The 20,798-nt window shown below is 32.9% G+C and overlaps 5 protein-coding genes across 9 annotated transcripts in view; 3 read left to right on the top strand and 2 right to left on the bottom strand.

Annotated features, from left to right (window-relative positions):
- Window positions 1-571, bottom strand: part of LOC108777974 (Dorsal switch protein 1) — a 4,563-nt gene extending 3,992 nt beyond the window's left edge. Inside the window, exon 1 of one of the 2 annotated variants that reach the window (XM_018545003.1) lies at window positions 249-571. The gene's annotated coding sequence lies outside the window, so the exon portion shown is untranslated. The remainder of the gene's footprint in view (window positions 1-248) is intronic. The other variant, XM_018545004.1, reaches the window with a different exon arrangement.
- LOC108777855 (RING finger protein 212B) lies at window positions 434-3,219 on the top strand. Its single transcript, XM_018544835.1, has 5 exons — window positions 434-499; window positions 1,842-1,968; window positions 2,055-2,236; window positions 2,635-2,852; window positions 3,054-3,219. Exons 1-5 carry the CDS (start codon window positions 488-490, stop codon window positions 3,217-3,219), a joined length of 705 nt encoding a protein of 234 aa, XP_018400337.1. The 5' UTR covers window positions 434-487.
- A 724-nt stretch (window positions 3,220-3,943) lies between these two features.
- On the top strand, window positions 3,944-9,339 carry LOC108777968 (DNA excision repair protein ERCC-6). Its single transcript, XM_018544994.1, has 15 exons — window positions 3,944-4,137; window positions 4,301-4,542; window positions 4,674-4,987; window positions 5,052-5,123; window positions 5,227-5,356; window positions 5,612-5,764; window positions 5,965-6,092; window positions 6,156-6,310; window positions 6,417-6,731; window positions 6,937-7,131; window positions 7,193-7,342; window positions 7,581-7,691; window positions 7,760-7,963; window positions 8,091-8,886; window positions 9,105-9,339. Exons 1-15 carry the CDS (start codon window positions 4,039-4,041, stop codon window positions 9,257-9,259), a joined length of 3,219 nt encoding a protein of 1,072 aa, XP_018400496.1. The 5' UTR covers window positions 3,944-4,038; the 3' UTR covers window positions 9,260-9,339.
- A 1,065-nt stretch (window positions 9,340-10,404) lies between these two features.
- LOC108777969 (probable ribonuclease ZC3H12C) lies at window positions 10,405-15,337 on the bottom strand. Of its 2 annotated transcripts, XM_018544996.1 has the most exons (6): window positions 15,211-15,337; window positions 14,797-15,128; window positions 13,662-14,154; window positions 13,296-13,505; window positions 11,048-11,296; window positions 10,405-10,665 (listed from the first exon to the last, which is right to left on the bottom strand). In XM_018544996.1, exons 1-5 carry the CDS (start codon window positions 15,294-15,296, stop codon window positions 11,092-11,094), a joined length of 1,326 nt encoding a protein of 441 aa, XP_018400498.1. In that variant the 5' UTR covers window positions 15,297-15,337; the 3' UTR covers window positions 10,405-10,665; window positions 11,048-11,091. The 2 variants fall into 2 exon arrangements, with proteins under 2 accessions (XP_018400498.1, XP_018400497.1); XM_018544995.1 differs by lacking the exon at window positions 10,405-10,665 and having other exon boundaries at window positions 10,965-11,296.
- Window positions 15,338-15,872: 535 nt separating this feature from the next.
- On the top strand, window positions 15,873-19,935 carry LOC108778028 (protein sidekick). Of its 3 annotated transcripts, none has more exons than XM_018545084.1 (6): window positions 15,873-15,997; window positions 16,748-17,026; window positions 17,315-17,505; window positions 17,821-17,950; window positions 18,354-18,494; window positions 19,523-19,935. In XM_018545084.1, exons 1-6 carry the CDS (start codon window positions 15,952-15,954, stop codon window positions 19,543-19,545), a joined length of 810 nt encoding a protein of 269 aa, XP_018400586.1. In that variant the 5' UTR covers window positions 15,873-15,951; the 3' UTR covers window positions 19,546-19,935. The 3 variants fall into 3 exon arrangements, with proteins under 3 accessions (XP_018400586.1, XP_018400588.1, XP_018400587.1); XM_018545086.1 differs by having other exon boundaries at window positions 19,518-19,935; XM_018545085.1 differs by having other exon boundaries at window positions 15,996-16,097.
- Window positions 19,936-20,798: the final 863 nt, after the last annotated feature.

Genomic DNA, 20,798 nt, shown 5'->3' with positions numbered 1-20,798 from the left:
AAGGGGGGGGCGAGGCGGCGGCTCGCGGGCTCGATTTCACGGATAACGGAGGCTATCGCACCTTGGGACGGAAAAACATTTGTATCACGTCACAAGCAGAGACGATCGCGACAATCGTGTGTCTGCGAAAGAACGAGATGCAACGTTCGACAGGGAATGACGAAGAGAACAAGAGCGAGGAGAGAAGAAAAAAAAGAACAGCCGAATCCGAACGAATCGGATATGGCAGTGCCGTGGCGTATACGTACTTATGTTACGAGAGACCGTGCACAATGTCCGCGCACGGAAACGCGTCGATTTTTCCTTTTTTTCTCTCTCTCTCTCTCTCTCTTTTTTTTCTTTTACCTAGGGATTCGCTCATACGCGCGGCTGTCGCATTTTTCGCAATCACGATGATCCACGACAGTACTCCCGACAGAGGAGGTGCCCCGTTATCGCACCTATTACGCCCGATAATCGTCACCGATGTGAACACAACCGACGCGTTATGCACCTGTGTGTAAGTACTGAGAAACTGATACTGATATACTGATATTAATGTCTACGATCATGCGATGTTCTGATGTTGCGATTGCGATACTGCGACGCGACTCGTTTTTCTGAGACCGAGTCGCGATTGGCTGGGCGATTTCTGGAAGAATCGGGGATGGGTCTCGCTCACGTCCTGCTTTAGACGTTTCGTTTATACCTCACTGAAATTTCTAGGAGACAAGCTTTTCGATTGGACGTCAATTTGGACATTGCTGCTGACAAGAATAAACTAAAAAAAGTTAATAATTCATGACACCAACCAACTCCGATAATTAATTTAACTCATAATTGATGATTAATTTATCAAATAATGTTATTGTCTATATTACTTTCCCATATATGCCATAAGAGATGGATGTAGAGTCGATTATTCTCCTCGTATTTGATTGTAACTGGTCAGTTTCTTTCAACATCTATTGTTGATCCGGACTAAAGTACTCGTGATGATACATATCTACTTATACGTATACTTTCCTTTTAGAGGACACACTCGACATCGTTCTACATTTATCATTCGTTGAATGTTAAGAAGGATAGAACGACGTTTGTGTCGAGTGTGTCATCTAAAATTCTAAAAAGAAAGCATACTACGTTTATACGGCACGCTTTTTACGCCGAAGTTTAAATAACATCGATATTATGAAACTGGCCAATCGTAGCTATTCCTCTGAAGAATGGAATGACTGTGATTGGCCACTTTCTTAACATCGATGTTATTTAAACTTCGGCGTAAATCGAACCTTTTAAACGTAGTAACTGACGTGCACCATCGCGCATACGCGAAAAACGAAACACTATCGCAATTCAATTGTTGTCTTCTACTGTGAGTAGATTGTGAAGAACGCGGCGCGAAAGCGATTTTGATTTTTAATATCACCAACGATTATTTTAAATCATATCGTTATTTATTCCTGCAAAATAAATATATACGGGACAAAAGTAAGTTTCAATTTTATCTAACATATATATATTATCCAGTAGATATATTTCACTTTTTACGCTTTACGTGTAAGGAATTAAATGTTTGTCATATAAATGATCAAAGATTATAGTAAGTCACGTTTGATTGCGATTTATTTGAGTAAAAAAGAATAAAGATCAATTCTTAGTTAAAACAACAATAATAAGTCACGATTTCATCAAAATGATATTGAAATAAATCGTGTCTGATCAAGAAGTGATTTTTATAATAGTCATTTTGGAGCCACTTTGATAGCGCAATTGCTTTTTGTTCTACTTTTATTTAAGTTTTTCTATTTTTATTTAAGTAATGTTTACTTCCGCAAAAATTACGCAGTTGATTATTTCAGCCTTCCAAAATGATGGAAATGAATATGTTGATCTGCAACAAATGCTACGCTCCGTTTTATAGAGGAAAACATCCTTATCACATTACACAGTGCGGCCACATCTCCTGCCAATCTTGTCTGCAGCAATGTAAATTTTAAGAAATATTTCACATTACGATACAATGTACTTTCCAGGATATTTTTTCTACTCGTCTTCGACTTGCGGTTTTTCAGTCGAGAAGCAATGCCCGCAATGCCAGCGTATCGGCACCATATCGTTGGCATTGGAAGAGCCGCTGATACCGAAAGTGATGCCATTCTTTCAGCCTTTTGCCGATACTATGGAAATGATGCTAAAGGTGGATGCGTTCCACAACAATCAAATTAAAATAATAATGCAGCGCTACCAGGAACTTGTATGTATAATTAGTCTCCTATTCTTATTACTTAGTTTTTTCTAGATTTAAATTTTTATTATTTCCATACAACACAAAAGCTTACAGCAACATTGTTGCGATACTTACAATGTTATTGCAATATGACTGAAATGTTGCTGGAATAATTTGTATTAATTGTTATTTGTACATTTCGTGTCTTTTACAATCCTTGTGTTTCTGTTATTCCTTTCTTTGTATTTTTCTTTAAATTCCGACGATCTGTAGCAATCAGTTTAAAATAACAAATGCAGCGTTTCCGATCTTGTATATATAAAATCAGAATCTGTCTTTTCTATTACCTTTGGTTTTTCCCTGCAGTCTTAATTGTTTATGATTGCATATTGTATTTTTTTAAATTGTTGTTATCGATGACGCAGGATAAAAAATACGAAGTACTGAAAACCCGATACTGGATGTCAGATCGTAATTTGAAAGCGCTGATGGAAAAGTATGTGACTTTGAAAAATAATAAGGCTAAACTTGAGAAGCAACTGGCACTCCAAATGGCCAATAGGGAAACTCCGCGATCCTTTGTAATGGAAACACCGGCTGACTCCGGTATTTTTTCGAATGGCTCAAATCAATCAAGCACAGGGTAAAATATAAAACTTTGAATAAAAAGAACAATTTTATATCTTTCAACGAGATCAGAGAAACGAAAACGAATCTTCTTGTAAAATTCGTTTTTATGTTTCATATAATAATATTATGTTATTCAATTTTGATAATTCAAAAATAAAATATCTAAATGATATTATGATATCCTCTGTTTTTATTGTATATCTTTTATTTTTAGATATTCTCTGGCATCATCATCGAATTTGATGAAATCCGTGGGCTTAACACCTATTGGATCGCCTGAGAAGAAATTTTACAGAACTATCGATGGTTTCCGTATACCTGCAGTAAACCGTAAACCTGTGAAATCTCTTGCTTCCTTGAATAATACGCAGTTTCTTTAAATTGTAGTTTTATAGAAGAGAAAATTTTCTTTCTTCTCTTTCATAATTATATTTCTTTTTTCATGGTTGTCGTTTCATTTAAAATTTACTGTCTTATTAATTAAGTAAAAAATGCTAACTTTTTTTATTTGATTTAAAAAAATGGCAATCTCATGTATAAAATACATGAAAAAGAAGTGAATTATGTTCATTGTAAATTCTGATAATACATATGTAACATGTTTATATAAGCGAAAAAACGCAAACTTTTGATTTAATTTAAAAGAAATGACAATCTCATTAATTATATGAGAAAGATTTGAATTATTTTAATCATGAATTTTAATGAACATTATGTTAAATATTTGAGATATCTGTACAATTAATAAATATATTATTTCTTATTAAAAAGTAAATTGAGTTTTTTTAATCTCACGAATTTGCAAATGAGGTATGCAATTATATTAATGCAATATATATGCATGTCGATGTATTCGTAGACTTATTTCGATACGTTGCGTAATTGATATTCGTTCTTCAGATTATTATGAGTCATCCGTTTAGATATGAATTTAAATTTAAAGCGATATTCGATCGGTAAAATAGGCAGCAATTCCTGCGCGATGAAAACAATCGTAAAATTCGCGGATCACAAGGACAGAGTTTCGAGCCGGGCATAAATTTGAATGACTATTTTGACGAGTAATTGATTGATTTATGCGATTTATGTCTGTACTGTATGCACGATTATATGTTCCAAACGAGTATGTTTGGAAGATCGATTTCGGATCCGTTTTAAAGCATCATCGCGGAATGATATGTTAGCGTGGCAGAATTAGCATGGCAGAGGCAAATAATAACGACAGTGGTGTGTCGAGTCTTGCTGACAACACGATAGGAAGTATGCTAAGCGACGAGCTTCCAAATGATTTGCAAGAGGTAATTCAATACTACCAAGTAATCATTTAGGTTAGAGTGCTACATAAACACTGTTGAACTAACAGCTCTAACTTTTTATGTCACATATGTGACACTTCGAAATAATGAAATGTTTTGTTCACATCCCTTTCCCTCTTTTCTACAACATAACTGTTGTCAACAGATAGTGTCAGTTCAAGCAGAAGACAGCATTTTGCAAGAAGTATCAGAACATATCAAACACAATACAAAATCAAACAATCAACATAGAATACAAGATGATGATGTCAAATCAAATATTGAAGAAAATATCGAAGTTAATAGCAAAAAGAATCATAAGGCAGAATTGCAAAAGCAAGTCGAGATTGGAGAAATTACTCCATTTGAAGCAGTATTTAAACAGTCAGCTATAGAGCTAAAGGAAGGGTATGATATAAAATATTTATTTTACTTATAATTTAAATTAAATTTTGAATGTAACAATTGATGAATCTTAGTATTTAAATAATTCAAAATTTCATAATTAAATTTAATAATTAGTTTACATTCTTTTTTAGAAGTGCTACTAAAAGTTCTCAATTATCTGATCTTGAGAAGTATTTCAAACAACAAGCTGCTCTTGCTGAACAAAAAAGGAAATTAAAGAATGTATCTAAAGCATCTGACAAAAATACAGTGTCAATAAAAAAAAAAGCAAAATTACTTGATACTGATGCAAAAACGAATAAAAAATGTCAAAAATCTAAACATGAGAACAGCCAAGACAACACTATGCAAAGTACAGACAAGGCAGATTCCAATGAAGCAAATGGGATTGATGACAACAGTTCAGAAAGCGAATATATTCCCAGTGATAACGAAGTGGATTCCGGTAATATTAACATTCGATTTGTTTGGATTAACTTGAAAGAAGTATATTAAACAATTTTTTTCAGATATGGAGGATAAGGCATCGTCTAAAAAAAGAAAATCTTCAGTTAAATCCGGGTGCATCCGCATAAAAAGAAGTACGTATTTTTACAATTGATGAATTATTTGATCTTTCTGCTGTTGTTATTTTTTTGTTTTATTACTCATTATTTTGATTTTATTTTTTTTAAATTTATTCAGCTCGAGATGATGGAGATCATCAACTATTTAAGCAAAGAATAGAAACGAACACTTATCCTAAAGATGAAGCAATGCACAAAATTGATACTCTCTTTAAAGTGCCACAATGTATTTGGGAAAAATTGTACAGGTAGATATGTTATTTTGTCGAATTTTACAATTTTATTTATCTCTAAATATAAATATTTATTTAACATTTTGAGCAATTAAAGAAAAGACTTTAATCTTTAATATTTAGATCTTTTTATGAATTATTTTGACATATAGATCAATTTTCTGTATCAGAATTAAATTCAATATTTACTTTATATTTGAATTAATATAATTACGTATATTTATATACATAATACATAATTTTTTTTTAATTATAAATTTTTTATAAAAGATATCAAAAAGTCGCAGTTAAGTGGCTCTGGGAATTGCACAGTCGTAAATTAGGCGGCCTGTTGGGTGATGAGATGGGATTAGGAAAAACTGTGGAGATTATTGCATTTCTCGCGGGTTTGGATTGTAGCGAATTGCTCTCTTACAACGGAAGGTATTGCACATTTTCTTGCTTCTTAATTGATGTAGAATTTATATGTATACAAAATATTTGCGGAATATTTTTTTCTTAAAAGAGAGTATCACCTACTTATAAATATCATTTTATTCCTGTTATTTATATTCGTTGGTATATTTACGTTATAAATGTATTGACATGCATTTGAAAAAAAAAATTCTATTCACAATTAACAGATACAGAGGATTAGGCCCGACTCTAGTTGTGTGTCCTGCTACTTTAATGGAGCAATGGGTGAAGCATTTTCATGAATGGTGGCCTTTCTTCAGAGTCGTTGTGCTTCATCATTCTAGTGGCTATAATGGTAAGTAAATAATTTATATATGTTCCTCAAAGATATCAACCACAAGTATGAATTCTCATTCAGGTGATCCAGAAAGTTTGATAGAATCTCTACAAACTGGCGGAATACTCATTACTTCTTACAACGGAGTTCTTAGACACAAAGATTTGCTTGTGCATAGTCAATGGCATTATGTTATTTTAGACGAAGGCCATAAGATTCGTAATCCACAAGCAAAGGTAATTACTCAGTAATTGACATAATAAATGTTTATTACAAGAAAATTGCAAATATTATCTTTCATATTAATTAAATTATATTATTATAAATTATATTATTTTATAGGTAAGCCGAGCGGTGAAGCGATTTGCAACATCGCATCGCTTGCTGCTGACTGGTAGTCCAATGCAGAATTCCCTGAAGGAATTGTGGTCCTTGTTTGACTTTATTTTACCTGGTAAATTGGGCACACTACCTGTATTTCTAGAGCATTGTGCTATTCCTATAACACGCGGTGGTTACGCAAATGCCACGCCGTTGCAGGAAGCAACAGCTCTCCAAATAGCCACTATGCTGAAAAACACTATTACACCATATATGCTCCGAAGAACAAAGACTGATGTGAAGCATCATCTCACTCTGCCGGAGAAAAATGAGCAGGTTCACCTTACTTTTTTTATAATAGATATATCTCTGTTGCAGACAATTATTGTTCTTTCACTTTTATTTTACTTTCTTTCTCTCTCTCTCTCTCTCTCTCTCTCTCTCTCTCTCTCTCTCTCTTTCAATAATCTTTTTTTTCATAGATACAAGAAATATCGAAATTTTCAATTATTATTGAACCAATTTGTTTTTTTTTCCTCAGGTATTATTTTGCAGCTTAACGGATGAGCAAAAGAAGTTGTATAAAAAATATCTATGCTCCGATGATGTTTCTTTTATTCTTCACGAGAGAAATGATCATGGCAGCGGAAGATATAGGGCGAGGTTTCTCATTGCTTTATCAGCATTGAGAAAAATATGTAACCATCCAGATCTGTTTTTGTACACCAGAGAACAAGTAAGATAACTAGCATAATAACACTTCATTTATAAAAATATAAATCTTTTTTCTTTTTAAGGACTCCGATGAAGATATTGATTTGTTCGAAGAACAAATAGAGAAATTCGGATATTATAAACGTGCTGGAAAAATGATAGTAGTTCGATCTCTTCTGAAAATCTGGCAGAAGCAAGGTCATAGAGTGCTACTTTTTACTCAGGGAAGACAGGTAAATGATCCTTTTTTGAACATATAGAATATAAATTTTTTATATTCGTCGAATTTCAAAAATATCGATATTACTTATATTTATAAATAAATATTACATTGTTTTCATTTTTTTAATACAAAAATACTAAGTTTTTCGAATTATTCAAATTACTTATTAGAATTATTATATTACACATGTTATTATATAACTAACCCGCCAGATAAACTATTTTTCATACTTTTTTCTTTCTACACAGATGATGCACATTTTAGAGTCTCTTTTGCAACGTGAAAAATACACTTACTTGAGAATGGATGGAACAACAGCAATGTCTCAACGGCAGCAAACGATTCACAAATTTAATAATGTACATATTAATTATTTGAAAAATTTATGGCAATAACATCCTTGGAAAATTAATTCTTTTTTTCGAAGGACACGTCATATTTTGTATTCCTCCTAACAACGCGCGTAGGAGGCCTGGGAGTAAATCTGACCGGTGCGAATCGAGTGGTTATTTATGATCCCGATTGGAATCCAGCCACAGATGCTCAAGCGAAGGAACGCGCGTGGAGAATAGGCCAGAATAAGCAAGTCACTATCTATAGATTAATTACTGCTGGCACTATTGAGGAAAAGGTTGGTAACAGTAGATTATCAAGTAGATCATCAATTTTATTGATAAAAAAGATGTATGAATATAATGATATTTTTATAAGATTTAATCAAATAGTTTAGTAACAGCAATTTCCTTCTCTCTTTTCAGATATACCATAGACAGATCTTCAAGCTGCTACTTTCGAATAAAGTTCTTGATGAGCCACGTCAACGTCAACTATTTAAATCGACGGATCTGGTGGAATTATTTAATCTGAATGAGCCGATAGCCGGCGAGTTTTCCGAATCGGATCGCTTATTTAGAGAATCTAGATTGACACCCAGTGGCTTTTCTCTGAGTAAAATCGAGGAGATGAAAAAGTTAGCGTCGGTTCTCAGTAAAAAAATAAGCGCTAAAACAAAATTGATGTGTGTTGAAAATAAAGATACAAATAATAGCACTTGCAAAGAAGAATGTGATAAACAGAATGATAATTCAAAACGCTTAGATGCTCTTGTCACGAAAAATGATGTGTGTGAGGACCAAAACTTGCCTTCCGATCATTATAATACACAAAAGTCTTCGAGCAAATGTAATGATGATTTTGATATGAATTCTGATGCAAATATTGAAAGAAATATAGAATATAGTAATATAGAAAATGAAAATACATTTAAGAAGGACAATTGTGAACAGAATGTAGTTTCAGTGAAATCTTTAGATAATCATTCTGTGGAAAAGAAGAAAAAATTTGTATTAAATGACGACAAAGTCACGTCATCGTCTACTCATAAACGAAAAAAACATAGAAAAGATTCGAGCAATACAAATGTTTCTGCGATATTTGAGGGAGAACGTGTCTCTTGTCTAATCGGTCGTCGCCTGGGACGTTCTATTGAAAGAGAAGAGTCAGCTTCAACCACAGACGATGACTATGTGTTAAGGAAGCTATTCGCCAAATCAAGTAAATCATACATGTTTCATTTCTTTAAAAAATATATACAATATTTAATTTGTTGTCTTCAACTTATACAATATTTATGTACATATATTCGATATATTTATGTACATTCAAATATTAATTATGTTCTCACAAAAAACTAAATACAGTACACATTTTTTATTAAGTTAATCCTCCTAATATTATAAAAAATATCTACATTCTTATGTAAAACTTTTCAGCTGTTAGTTCGGCCTTTCAACATGAAGCAGTATTATCAAATGCAAGTCATAATAGTGATAATGAAAATACAATGCAACGTTTTGCACGTGAATCTGCGCAAGAAAGCATGGACTTTGTTCATCAATCAGGGAAACATTGTTGGAGACCAGCATAAGATAACCTATAGTTTGTAACGACATTGTATGTTTATTTTTTTCTATAATTTTTTTATAAGATTATACATACACACGTGCACGCACACACATATATATGTGTGTATGAATATATATATATATATATAATACTATATATACGTATTATACACACAGGGTGAGGCATCTAAAACAGGCCACCTAAATAACTCGCTTGTTTTTGATGATACGAAAAAATGTTTCAGACGAAAATGGAAGTTTCAAGGGGGACGTGTTTTGGGACCTTGTTTTTTGTCTAGGTGGAGGCACTAAAAAGATATGAAAGTCATCTCTTTTTTTTTAATGGAATTACATGATTTTTTTACATAATATGAATCCTTTAACGTTTAAAGTATAAAATATTTTGTAAACTATTGGTTTTTTTATATCTGTATTTTCATATCTTTATATGCAGAATTGTTAAAGAAATCATATCATGTAAAAAAAAAGTCATTCCAATACAAAGTTACTGAAGCAATTCCATTTTAAAAAATGGAGATGACCTTCATATCTTTTTGGTGCTTCTACCTAGATGAAAAACGTGATTAAAACATGTCCTCCTCGAAACTATTCCACTTTTATCTAAAAGATTTTTTTTGTATTATTAAAAACAAACAAGTTATTTAGGTGATCTATTTTGGATATCTCATCCCTGTATAAGTACATCATTTCACAACTTAAGTAAAAGATGAGAGTTGTAAGAAAATCATTCTTATACAATCCAAAATAAAATTTATAATCTTTTTTATTTTCTTTAAACTTACTTTGCATACATTCGCGTAGTATAACAGAGTACAACATTTCGATAGCAAAGAATTTTGTAAATAAATTATTTTTTACAATGTTACAAATGCTTCTCTTACATACATGTATAAACACATATTACATAAGTATAAATTATGGAGAGATATAATTATTATAGAAATATTGTATTAATTTGACAGTATTTCGTATATATGCTACACAAAATAAACTTATTTTTTCATTTTTCTTTGAATATAATTCAATTCACATATAAATCCAAAAAATGCATATACATACACTTTTATAGAGAAAAAATTAAAATTTACAAAAATTTTAATTTTAAATATAAATTTTAATTTTAAATATAAATAATTATTTAGGTTGACATATGAAAAAGCATATATTCAGTTCATATAAAGAAAATGAATAGATAAATATTTGAAATAAAATTGTAGTACAAAAGATTCACAATTGGTAACAAGACATTAAACAGTCTTGATATTCAAATTACTAGAGCAGGGCTCGCTCGTTCCTCGACCGTCGTGCGGCATTTGGACTGCACGTGAGTGATGAGGTGAGGGAAACAGTGGAAGGCGGAGCCGATTCAAAAATCGGCCGAAAGTTGTAAAGCGTACCGAGCCCTGCTCTAGAACAATCAGGAAATGCAAGAGTTTCGATTACTTTCTCCGTTACTTTTTATAATAACATAATAATGTTGCAATTTTTTATGATTGTAATGACAACTAATTAAACACTAAAGTTGCGCTAAGATTAGAAAAATTATTTCGCTTAATTATGCGATTACTTACTGAAAAAAGTAATCTGTAACAAATAATGAGTAACGTTACTCGTTATAACGAGTAACAAATACCCAATTAATTTTTTCAGTAATTAATGACTTTTCTAACTCATTACAAGTAATACTCGAATTATTTTTTAGTCCTGATGTTACAATCATAAAAAAATTCATCAAATCATTATTATAACAACAATAACGGTAAAGAAAGTAACGGCGTTACAAAAGTTACCTCCATTCCCTGGGAATAATATTTGTGATGGTAACATAACTGCATCAATATTGTAAAAATCTTTCGAGATTAGGTCCAAACTTGCCTAACGGATCTTCCGGAAACATTATGTAATCCCCAACGAAGGTGGGCATTAGTAAACGGTTCAGAATAGTATTGCGCCATTCCGGTTTCTCTCTATACAAATCTCTGTATTGATCTGAAGAAATCACTATCCCTCCACACGATGTCGCATATTTCAAAATAAATCTGCGATAAAAGAAATAAAGAAACGTCAAGAAATTAAATTTTTATTACGTCTTATATATGTGCGAAATATACATATCGCTCCTTCGTATACTTCAAAAGTGATATAACTAAAAAAAAACGTGATTTTTGAATTATTATCATGAAGAGATAATATTAAAAACATTAAAATCAACATGATTCAAAATGGTGACTTTTTTAAGAATTGTGAAATGAGGATGAATGGAATTTGATCAGGTTGAGAACATATTCTTTTGCCGATATTATTTGATTAACCAATGATAGACAAATTATACTGTCACTTTTGAAGTAGAAAAACAACATAAATTCCTAATTAATTAAGGCTCCTGAATATTCAGCCAAGAACTCCGTGTTGATGGTAGCGACACCGAATTAGTCGGTAGCCTAGCAAAACTGGTAGTTATACACACAAATGCAAGCTCATGTCCGTGTGCTCATTTTCGGGCAGAAAGGGAGCACATAGACATGGGATTCATGCTTGTGTGTGTATAGCGCCTCGCCATGATAAAAGGCTGAACTAATAGGCGCGGAAAAGTGATGTTTTGACAAGTTTAGACGACAAAATTTTTTTTGCGTGCCATTTCGTCAATATTTGCTTATTTGTGAAAATGTGACTACCCTCGTACTCGTTAAAATCCTAAAAATTGACGAAAACTGCAGTTATCGTGAAATTTTATACGTAAAAGCGTATATTTCACTCGTTTCATCAGCTGTTAAACTGTGTGATTCTGCCCGAGTATAGACTCACTTTACGTGCCTTTTACGACCATTTACTGACTATCAGAGGAGGAAAGGACAGTTTCCGCCAATTTTCACAAGTGTTTTTGAGCGATCTCGCCTTTTAAATTTATCCAAATTGTCTTTATTAAAAAATGGGACGCAAGAAAAATTAATGTGTTTTTCTCGCCTATGACGTCACAATTCCAACATGGCCGTCGCCGGTATTCAGGAGCCTTAAATACAATAAACAATGAAAGAAGAGCATAAAGTTTATTATAACTTACTATATAATTTTGCTATAAACAAGAAAATTGAGATAAGATGTTTATGTAAAATACACTCAGTTAACAAAGTCTGCAGAAACAAGTTTTGAGTAGAGTATGCTATCAATTTCTGATAGCAAGGCAACATCGTCATATAAAAATTTCACACAGAGTCTGTAATATCTGACGATGTGAGCAAACTGTCATCAGAAATATGACAAAGCCTACTGACATGCTCTGCTAGCAAATTAGTAATAGAGACTGAACAGGATTTGCAGCTGCTGCTCAATTTCTACTATTAGGCTGCGTTCCGTTTCACGCATACGCGCGCATTCCCTATACGTGACGCTCACTATATAAAATGCGCGCATATGTCTGAAATGGAACGCAGCCTTAAGCGGGGAGCACAGACTTTTGCATAACGCATAAACCATATACATAAAGAATTTGATTAGTCCATTGACTCATGCATAAGAAAATGGGCCAATGAAATTCCTTATGCATATGCTTTATGCGTTATGCAAAAGTGTGTGTTGGGGCTCTTAGTCTGCCATCAGATACCCCATGCTCAGATACTGTTTCATTTTTTTACATCAATCGACTGTCTGATTATGTGAACAGGGGAACGATATATCTTAAAATGAAAATTGATGAATTTACTATATGTTTACTAATGAAATTATAAATATTTTAGTAAATTCGCTAAATTTTGTAATTTTTATCTTATTTCAAGATACACAATTGATGTCAGTTTGCTGATATTCCTAATCAAATCTGCTGCATCTGCCGACATTTTGCTAACATTTTATTTAATGCCAACAAATTAATGATTAATTATACTTCTATAAATTTTATACATTTATACAATAGGTCTAGTATTATATACTGTATGAAAAATATAAACATTTTACTGTATATAGAAATAATTCCTACTTTGTAAAGAATGTAATAAAATATACACATTCTATTTTTCTATTTATATAATAAAAATGTAGTACCGATCGTCATAAGATGTAATTTGTCTACCACCAATTTTGCGGCTAGGTGTAAAAATGACTATGCCCTCTTTGTATAATTCCTCAAGAAATGTATATTCCTTTCTACGAACGTGTTGTGGTAAGAAAACTTTTACAGCATGACCTCTCTCTTTAAAATAATTTACCACTATTTGGATACCTTTTTCTGAGAATTCTTTTCCTTGTGTATGGCTAAAATATAAAGATTATCATATTCAAAATGATACATAAAATCGCAATCTTTACAAATTTTATAAGTATAATAATTAACTAATTTTACATTATACTTATCAAAATTTATCAATATGTACATCAATAATATATATGATTAAATAAAAAGTATCATACTTCATCGCCACATTACAACCATCAACAACTATCTCTCTTAATCTAGGTTTTGAATTTGTTTCGCTATTGTTATCTAAATTTTTCTGAGTTTCCTCTGTTTCTCGTTGCAATTTGTCGCTGTAACGTAATTTTTTGGAAGTTGAATTCGAGTTATTGTCATGATGTCTTTTTCTTTGTCTGTTATTTGAACATTTCAAAGTATTCCGTTTAATGGATTCGAAAAACGATTTGACTATAGTTTTATTGCAAGATATATCTCGTTTCACTTTTCTTTTCTGTTTATGTGTATCTCTCAAAAGTTTAAGGTACTTTAAATTAGGTGTTGTATCAATCACAAACATTGGATTTGTCTCATCGGGATTACAGCTTGCATCTTTCTTATTTGTATTCACATTTTTCTTCTTTTTATTTATATTTTTCTTGTCTTTTTTCTCATTTAATGAATTCAGACATGACCATATCATAATCACATCATCCTCTGTTTGTGATGGTGCTAAATGATATATAGATATTACTTTAGAACAGTATTTTAGTAAACATAAATCATCTACATCAAAGACACAGATGATACAGTGTAAATAGTGATTTCATTACATCTTTATTGTTTGTCAGTGTTAAACAAAGTTGAAATGATACAGTGGCCTAGATTAGGCTGTACATTTAGGCCTTCACCTAATACAGATTAAATAAGAATACATGTCATATAGGTAGTAGCCTAAATCAAAAACATAAAGAATGGACTATGCAATCAACATCTAAGTAGTATTCCAATATGGTCGACAATAAAGATAGATGAATTGAAAAAGAGATTAGTCTTACACAGTTCTTTGTTTTTACTCTTAGTGACCATTCTGACATATAAAATTACAACCCATTCTCTGTTTTTGGCTTAAATATATAGTGTATACTAGATCAGTGTGTACACTGTTACAGTGTGTACACAGTAGGTGCTTTTCATTGATGATACAAGTGTTGTTCTGTCTTTGTTACTTCCAATAAAATTCCAACAAAGACAGAACAATATTAGTATCAACTTGTGTTACTAATTATAAATGAAATACATCTTTTGTCATCTGTGTCTCTTAGTAGAACCCAAATTCTTTCATCAGAATTTTATTAGAAAATAGTTACTCACCTATATTTTCTTCATTTAAACATTCCTGCGTGTCTGTTAAACAAAGCACAGATGTATCATTCTCTGATGGTATTGCGGACGATTCATTTGTGTTTTGTTCAGTAGTTTTCAATTTTTCATTTTGCTGAAAAGGTGAGGCCGGTCCTGAGCTACATTCAATAAGCGAGACATCTTCAATTCTATCATCTCTTTCACTATCACTGTCGTTGATGACAATTATACTATTTCGTAAAGATTTTCTTTTAGAGGAGTTTGCTGCATTTTGTTTAATAAATTTTCGTATTCCAACAGATAACCTCTCATTCCTTCTGCGTGCTATATTTTCTACCAAGCTAATGAGATCCAAATTGGTTGATAAAAATCGTAAGCTTTAGCAATGTTTTGACGTAAAAATTTAATTCAGTCAGACATTACCTTTTTTTTTTAAAAACATTCAATGGACTGTTGTAAGCATATCTAGATTCGTTTCGACTTAAACTCTTTTTTCTTTTCATCTTCATAAACTTCTTACATATCACGCAAATTATGTATAATTATATACAATCAATTTTGAGCGAAAAATAATACCCTCGAAGTGATTATCCGTTATTCTATGTTCCTAAAATATAATCTCAAGATTTTCGTAAAACGGTCACTTAATACTTACATACGCTGTGAATCGAATAGATCTCATCATGGTTATATCGCTGCATGTTTTGAAATTGTTTAGTGACTTGAATTGAAACGGAGGGCGCTTCGACGATTAGGTATCTCTGCTATATATATCAATGGAAATTCATCGATGATCGATAAAGCAGAGCGCGCGGAGGTAAGTTAGAGGGCGTTGGAGGTATGACTCAATAAAATAGTGAGGCGCGCCGGACGGGCGGTGTTCGCCTAGCAATCGCTGGTGATGAACGGTTGGCGTGTAAAATAAGCGACGTACGGCGCGATGAGTTTGACAGCGGCAACGATCGACATCGAGTGACGCGCTTCCTCTTTCTCCTCCACCTCTTCCTTTCCTTTCACTCCCCTCGCGTACATCCGAAGTAAAAAAAAATCGTGAGTAAAAAATCACGAGAGCGAGCATTCGACATGATCGAGAGAGAGATGCGATTGAGGAGAATCCCGTGACAAAAGGTCTCGCCAGACATTTAGGTGTATTATTATGGCAGAATGGACGAACGTAAATTGCTACCGTTGCTGATACTCTTTCTGGCAGGTAAGGATTTCGCCGAGTGAAATAATTACGAAAGAGAGAGAAAAATTACGAGTGTGCATGTGTGTGTGCGTGAGGAAGGAAGGAAAAGAGAAAGAAAGAGGTACGCTTCCGTTCGAGGAACAATACCGCGATCCATATCCTACGATCATGCGATCCACGACCGGCGCGAACGATCGTTACGATTCAGGGTCGGGGAGTTATGTAAAGAGACTATCTTTCCGTCGCTTTTCCGTTGCTATTGCCATTTGCCACCTGCGTCATTCGCTGTAAGCGTGAGTAATGGCAGAGTGTGTATGTAGTTTGCAAAACCACCTGCCGAGATCACGACGCAATTCTTTGTCGTCGTCGTGTTTTCTTCCCGATAATATTTTGTATATCTTTCTTTTAGAATAATGCTTCCCGGTTGAATTATTGTGCATCGCAACAACTAAAGATCCGTTTATCTTAATTATATCTTGAAACAAAACAAATGTACAGTCATATTTTGTAACAGGAGAATGAAAGAAGTAGCGTGCAATTAAATTTCGAGATCTGTAATCTGTATTATTTTTTAAAATTTTATCCAGCTCAGTTGTTACTTGTTGCACTATAGTTTGTTTTTGACAGAATAGTCTTTTTTTATTGGATGTAATAAATTTGTTTATCACAATCTGCTTGTCTAGGTCATCTGTCTAATCAAACAATTGTTATTAATGATTACCATTAATAACCATATAAGATAAATGTTGATGAGCATTTGTGAACTTGTAGGATGGCAGAAAGCAGTGGCTGTGGTACCAATGCGGTACATTGCTGTGGATGTGGGTAAAGATCTGAAACTGGCCTGTGTCGAGGAGAGTGATCTTTTACATTCCGAGGAATCCAATGTGATGTGGATAAGAGAGGGACGGGAGGATGGACAGGTAGAACGGCTGAAAATTGAACCCAACGGTGTGCTAGAATTGTTAAATGTCAGCGTGGATGACGCTGGGAATTACTCATGCACCTTGGATGATGCTGTGAAAGCTAAGATCAATGTAGAAGTCAAAAGTATGTTATAGTTCAACCACTTCTGATATAAAATAATTTATATAATTGCATTTATATAATTGCATGTAACATATACTAGCGTTTTTTAAATACAGCCAAATATGTCATAAACAAATAACTAATTAATTACACAAGTTTTAGATTAATTAAAATATAATTTGTGTTTTAGATTTGGTAGTTAATTTAAAAATCTTATTTAATCAAGCTTTAGCATAAAAGCATTATTCTATTTATTAGAATATAGCTTTAGACTTTATTTTATTGTATATTTCTTTTGTATTTCTTTAGCACCTCCCCCAGCCCTGCACAATGTATGGGTCAAGCCATCCACGATATTGGCCAACATTCTCTGGGAAGTGGCTGGTACTGGCGGATATCCTATCATAGACTTCACTGCCGAATATCGTTTGAAACCAGTCACGGGCGAAGAACCGGAAGAATGGAAGCCCATTATTCCAACACACATTCCTCCAAATTCTGTAAATACCTTGATCTCCAAATTGTGTAATAAAAAATAGAGATGTTGAAAAAAAGATGCGACGAGATAACTTGATAACGTTATGTAATACTGCAATCATCGCAATAGCGAAACATTGTTTTATAACATTGTATCCGCTTTGATTTAAATTATTTATTAAACTGTAAAAAAAAAGAAATATTTTTTTATCAGGAGATAGTGTCTCTAGCCATGTTCAAAAAAAGTACTAGTAAAGATTAATAACGTTATAAAGTTATTCCATCTCTTATAAAAAAGAGATTGAATTAAGACTAATGATTGTTTTGTTATTTTAAAGAGACAAATAGATGTGTATCATTTGGTGCCAAACACTACATACTCGTTTCGAGTGTGGGCAACCAATCAGTTGGGAAAAGGAGAGGTCGTGGAAGTCGAGGGTCATACGCATTACAGTGTAGAAGAATTGGGTATTTTGTTACAATTATTATTACAGAATTACTACTCGATGTGAAAATTTTGTATATAGAGATTGTCACAAAGATTCGAACTTTTGTATAAATCTGTAGCTGAAACTGTCGCCACTATTTAAATTGAAAATATTAAAAAGTAGTTATTTATTAAACTTACATATTTGAAAATTACTTATTGAAAGATATTTGAATTTTTTTTTTTTAAGCATGTTTGAGTTAAAGGTGATATCAAATCCAAACTTTTATAAATTCATAATTTTAATGGCAATAGTTTTGGCATATTCTTCATATGTATGTAACATTTTTTGTAGAAATTACAAGATATATCTTTCTGCTAAATGTTTCTTGTACAATATCTAAGCTAAAGCTAACTTTATTATGTGACATAACTAATTTTCAGAACTCGCCCGACACCTCTTAGCCGGCGTAGAGAATTTCGATACACGCGTCTGGGTGGCAGCCGTAGGTATTGTGATGGGCACACTTATGATTCTTGGTTTAGGTACTTGTTACCTACTGTATCGCGAGTGCAAGGCACCCTGTAAGCATCCTATCTGATAACATATCATAAGAGCTTCTGCTTCTACTCTGTCTCTTTACTGCTGCTACTACTACTTTCCGCTGGTGATGATCATAACATTCATGGCCTCTCTAATAAGCACAATGCTCGAGAAAATCGTTCTATCTCTCCATAGAAGCCTTCGTGCAAGTTACAGCTGAAGAACATACATCATATTCACTTAACAAACAACAGGACCTGTTAGCATCATAGCCGACTAGCTGACTCTGTGACTTTAATCTTTGGCTTTTCTCTATTACGCGACAGCCATGTTTTTCGAAAAATTAATATTTTTATAATATCTCGTTTCTGTATATTCTGAGCACCTTGCAAACTTTTCATTAGATTTAACATTTATTAACAAATACATCATTCAACGGAGATCTCATTCTATCAATTATATTAATACGACACTTTTCAAATTGCTGCACTAAACACTAACAATGAGCACACAAGTAAAACAATATTTTTATCTTTTACGATATATGGCACACATGGAATGAAATATCGAACTACTCAATAGAATTTCCTTGCCGCAGATTTATTTGTCTGAATCTTTTTGAATACGAATATTTTCTCCTATTATTCCAATTAGTTATTTCTTATTCTGTACATACAGAATGTTAACGAGCTTGCCGAAAATAATTTAGTGATAATGAATGAATAGTAAATATTACGATATAGTCATAGAAAGCATTATGGTCTAGTTAAGTAATATCGGTAAGATCTTTGACATTATCGAGGTAGGTAGGTCAAAGGTAGTAGGTTCATTTGTCAGGCAAACGGTATTTCGATTGGCATCGGAATCTGGTAGTATATTGTTGCATCAATGAAATTATCAACAATTAGAAATAATTTGGGAAATATGGTAACCGTGATCTGAAATTCCGAGGCATAAATGGTTTACAATACCTGACAAAGAAAAACCGGTGAAGGGAGAGGGTAGAAGCTAATGAGACCCGTGGCCTAGACTAATGAAAATTAATCTCCGTTCCGAAATTGCAGCGCAGCTGGAGGAGCAGGAGGTGATTGAGCTCGTCCCCAACATCATTCTGAATCCGGGATTTTTCGACGAGCGCACCGAGCACGTACCACAAGATGAGAATTTCAACAATCAGACGACTACACGCCTCAATAACAACAGCGTTGTGCAACCTAGACGGCTTTAGCGTTTTTTGTTTAGCTTAGACTTGCTCCGCTCCGAAGTGAATAAATTGGACGCAGTTTTCTACGTCATCTCGAATGTAAGTAACCGAATTTAATCGGAAAGGCCTCGAGTTTGTCTACAAAGAAAGAATGAAAAACGATGATCGACGAAATTGATAGACTAAAAAACGCAAGACTATTAGCAATCATGGCGAAAGGAGAATACGTTTCGGGGAAATTTCGGAACACTTCAGCAGTCCATCAATAGCTTCAAGTGCCTCGCTAGTTTCCTCGACTTTTCTCTTGCAATCAGAGATCGAACGAAAGAATGGCTTCTATTCTAAAAGAGTTTTCGTCAAAACCTAAATCTCTTTAATGCGATTTTAAGGATTTCAGCGGAATATTTGTAAAAAATTGCTATTATTCTTGGAAAATTTACAAACAATTTCAAGGATAAAACGTAAGTAGATTTTTATATGTGCAGTAATATAGAAAAAAAAGTGTAAAATAGATAGATTAAAACTCATTTTTGAGAATCTGCGGGAGGTATCTCTATCAAAATATAATAATATTAAACGTTATGATTTTAAACTAATAGAAACAAACGAGACTGTTGAAACAGAAGGAATTGAAAAAAGTAAATAAAGGTTCTCAATTTTCGATTCTCGTTCGATCTCTGATGTTACAACGCAACAATGAAGTGTTCAAAACCAGAATGTAAGACTTCACGTCAGCTTTCTTCGCGAAAGGAGGTAATAGATTTTTTTAGAAATGTTTACTGCAGAACGTTCTTTGTCTTTCTCGCGTATAGTTTCTTAATGAGACACATTCAATGATTGCTCAGTGATCGAGCTTAAAGGGAAGTAGAACTTCTGTGAGCCAAAAGATTTGTAGTAAGACTGTAACTTAAGAGTATAATTTAAAAGAACTAAAAGTGAATCACGTAATGAACGATATTCAAAAAGGAGAAAGATGTATTTTGCACTTGTTTATCTTTTTGAAAAAGTAACTCAATGTGCGCGAATGACATGCGAGTATTAATGATTGTTTTAACATGCTCAGTTATCATTTAAGCAATCGAATCATACATATATGTATATATACAGTATGACGAATTTACTGCCGTTTTTAAGGTGTGCA

This window comes from Cyphomyrmex costatus, unplaced genomic scaffold (genome assembly GCF_001594065.2).
Source record: "Cyphomyrmex costatus isolate MS0001 unplaced genomic scaffold, Ccosl1.0 scaffold474, whole genome shotgun sequence".
NCBI classification, from domain to species: domain Eukaryota; kingdom Metazoa; phylum Arthropoda; class Insecta; order Hymenoptera; family Formicidae; genus Cyphomyrmex; species Cyphomyrmex costatus.
The sequence above is the reverse complement of the archived record's forward strand: the minus strand, read 5'-3'. Positions and strand labels throughout refer to the sequence as shown.

What these genes read in the sequence shown, in the direction of transcription:
- LOC108777855 (XM_018544835.1), top strand. An exon ending in CCAATCTTGTCTGCAGCAAT is followed by an intron (nt 1,969 to 2,054) that starts GTAAATTTTAAG and finishes GCGGTTTTTCAG; the next exon opens with TCGAGAAGCAATGCCCGCAA. An exon ending in TCAAATCAATCAAGCACAGG is followed by an intron (nt 2,853 to 3,053) that starts GTAAAATATAAA and finishes TTTTATTTTTAG; the next exon opens with ATATTCTCTGGCATCATCAT.
- LOC108777968 (XM_018544994.1), top strand. Translation starts at nt 4,039, where the DNA reads ATGGCAGAGGCAAATAATAACGACAGTGGTGTGTCGAGTCTTGCTGAC. An exon ending in TTTTGTACACCAGAGAACAA is followed by an intron (nt 7,132 to 7,192) that starts GTAAGATAACTA and finishes TTTCTTTTTAAG; the next exon opens with GACTCCGATGAAGATATTGA. An exon ending in CTGGCACTATTGAGGAAAAG is followed by an intron (nt 7,964 to 8,090) that starts GTTGGTAACAGT and finishes CTCTCTTTTCAG; the next exon opens with ATATACCATAGACAGATCTT.
- LOC108778028 (XM_018545086.1), top strand. Translation starts at nt 15,952, where the DNA reads ATGGACGAACGTAAATTGCTACCGTTGCTGATACTCTTTCTGGCAG. An exon ending in GCTGATACTCTTTCTGGCAG is followed by an intron (nt 15,998 to 16,747) that starts GTAAGGATTTCG and finishes GTGAACTTGTAG; the next exon opens with GATGGCAGAAAGCAGTGGCT. An exon ending in GATCAATGTAGAAGTCAAAA is followed by an intron (nt 17,027 to 17,314) that starts GTATGTTATAGT and finishes GTATTTCTTTAG; the next exon opens with CACCTCCCCCAGCCCTGCAC.
- LOC108777969 (XM_018544996.1), bottom strand. Translation starts at nt 15,296, where the DNA reads ATGAAGATGAAAAGAAAAAAGAGTTTAAGTCGAAACGAATCTAGATAT. An exon ending in AATGTTTTTAAAAAAAAAAG is followed by an intron (nt 15,129 to 15,210) that starts GTAATGTCTGAC and finishes GGATCTCATTAG; the next exon opens with CTTGGTAGAAAATATAGCAC. An exon ending in ATTACATCTTATGACGATCG is followed by an intron (nt 11,297 to 13,295) that starts GTACTACATTTT and finishes CTTTTATCGCAG; the next exon opens with ATTTATTTTGAAATATGCGA.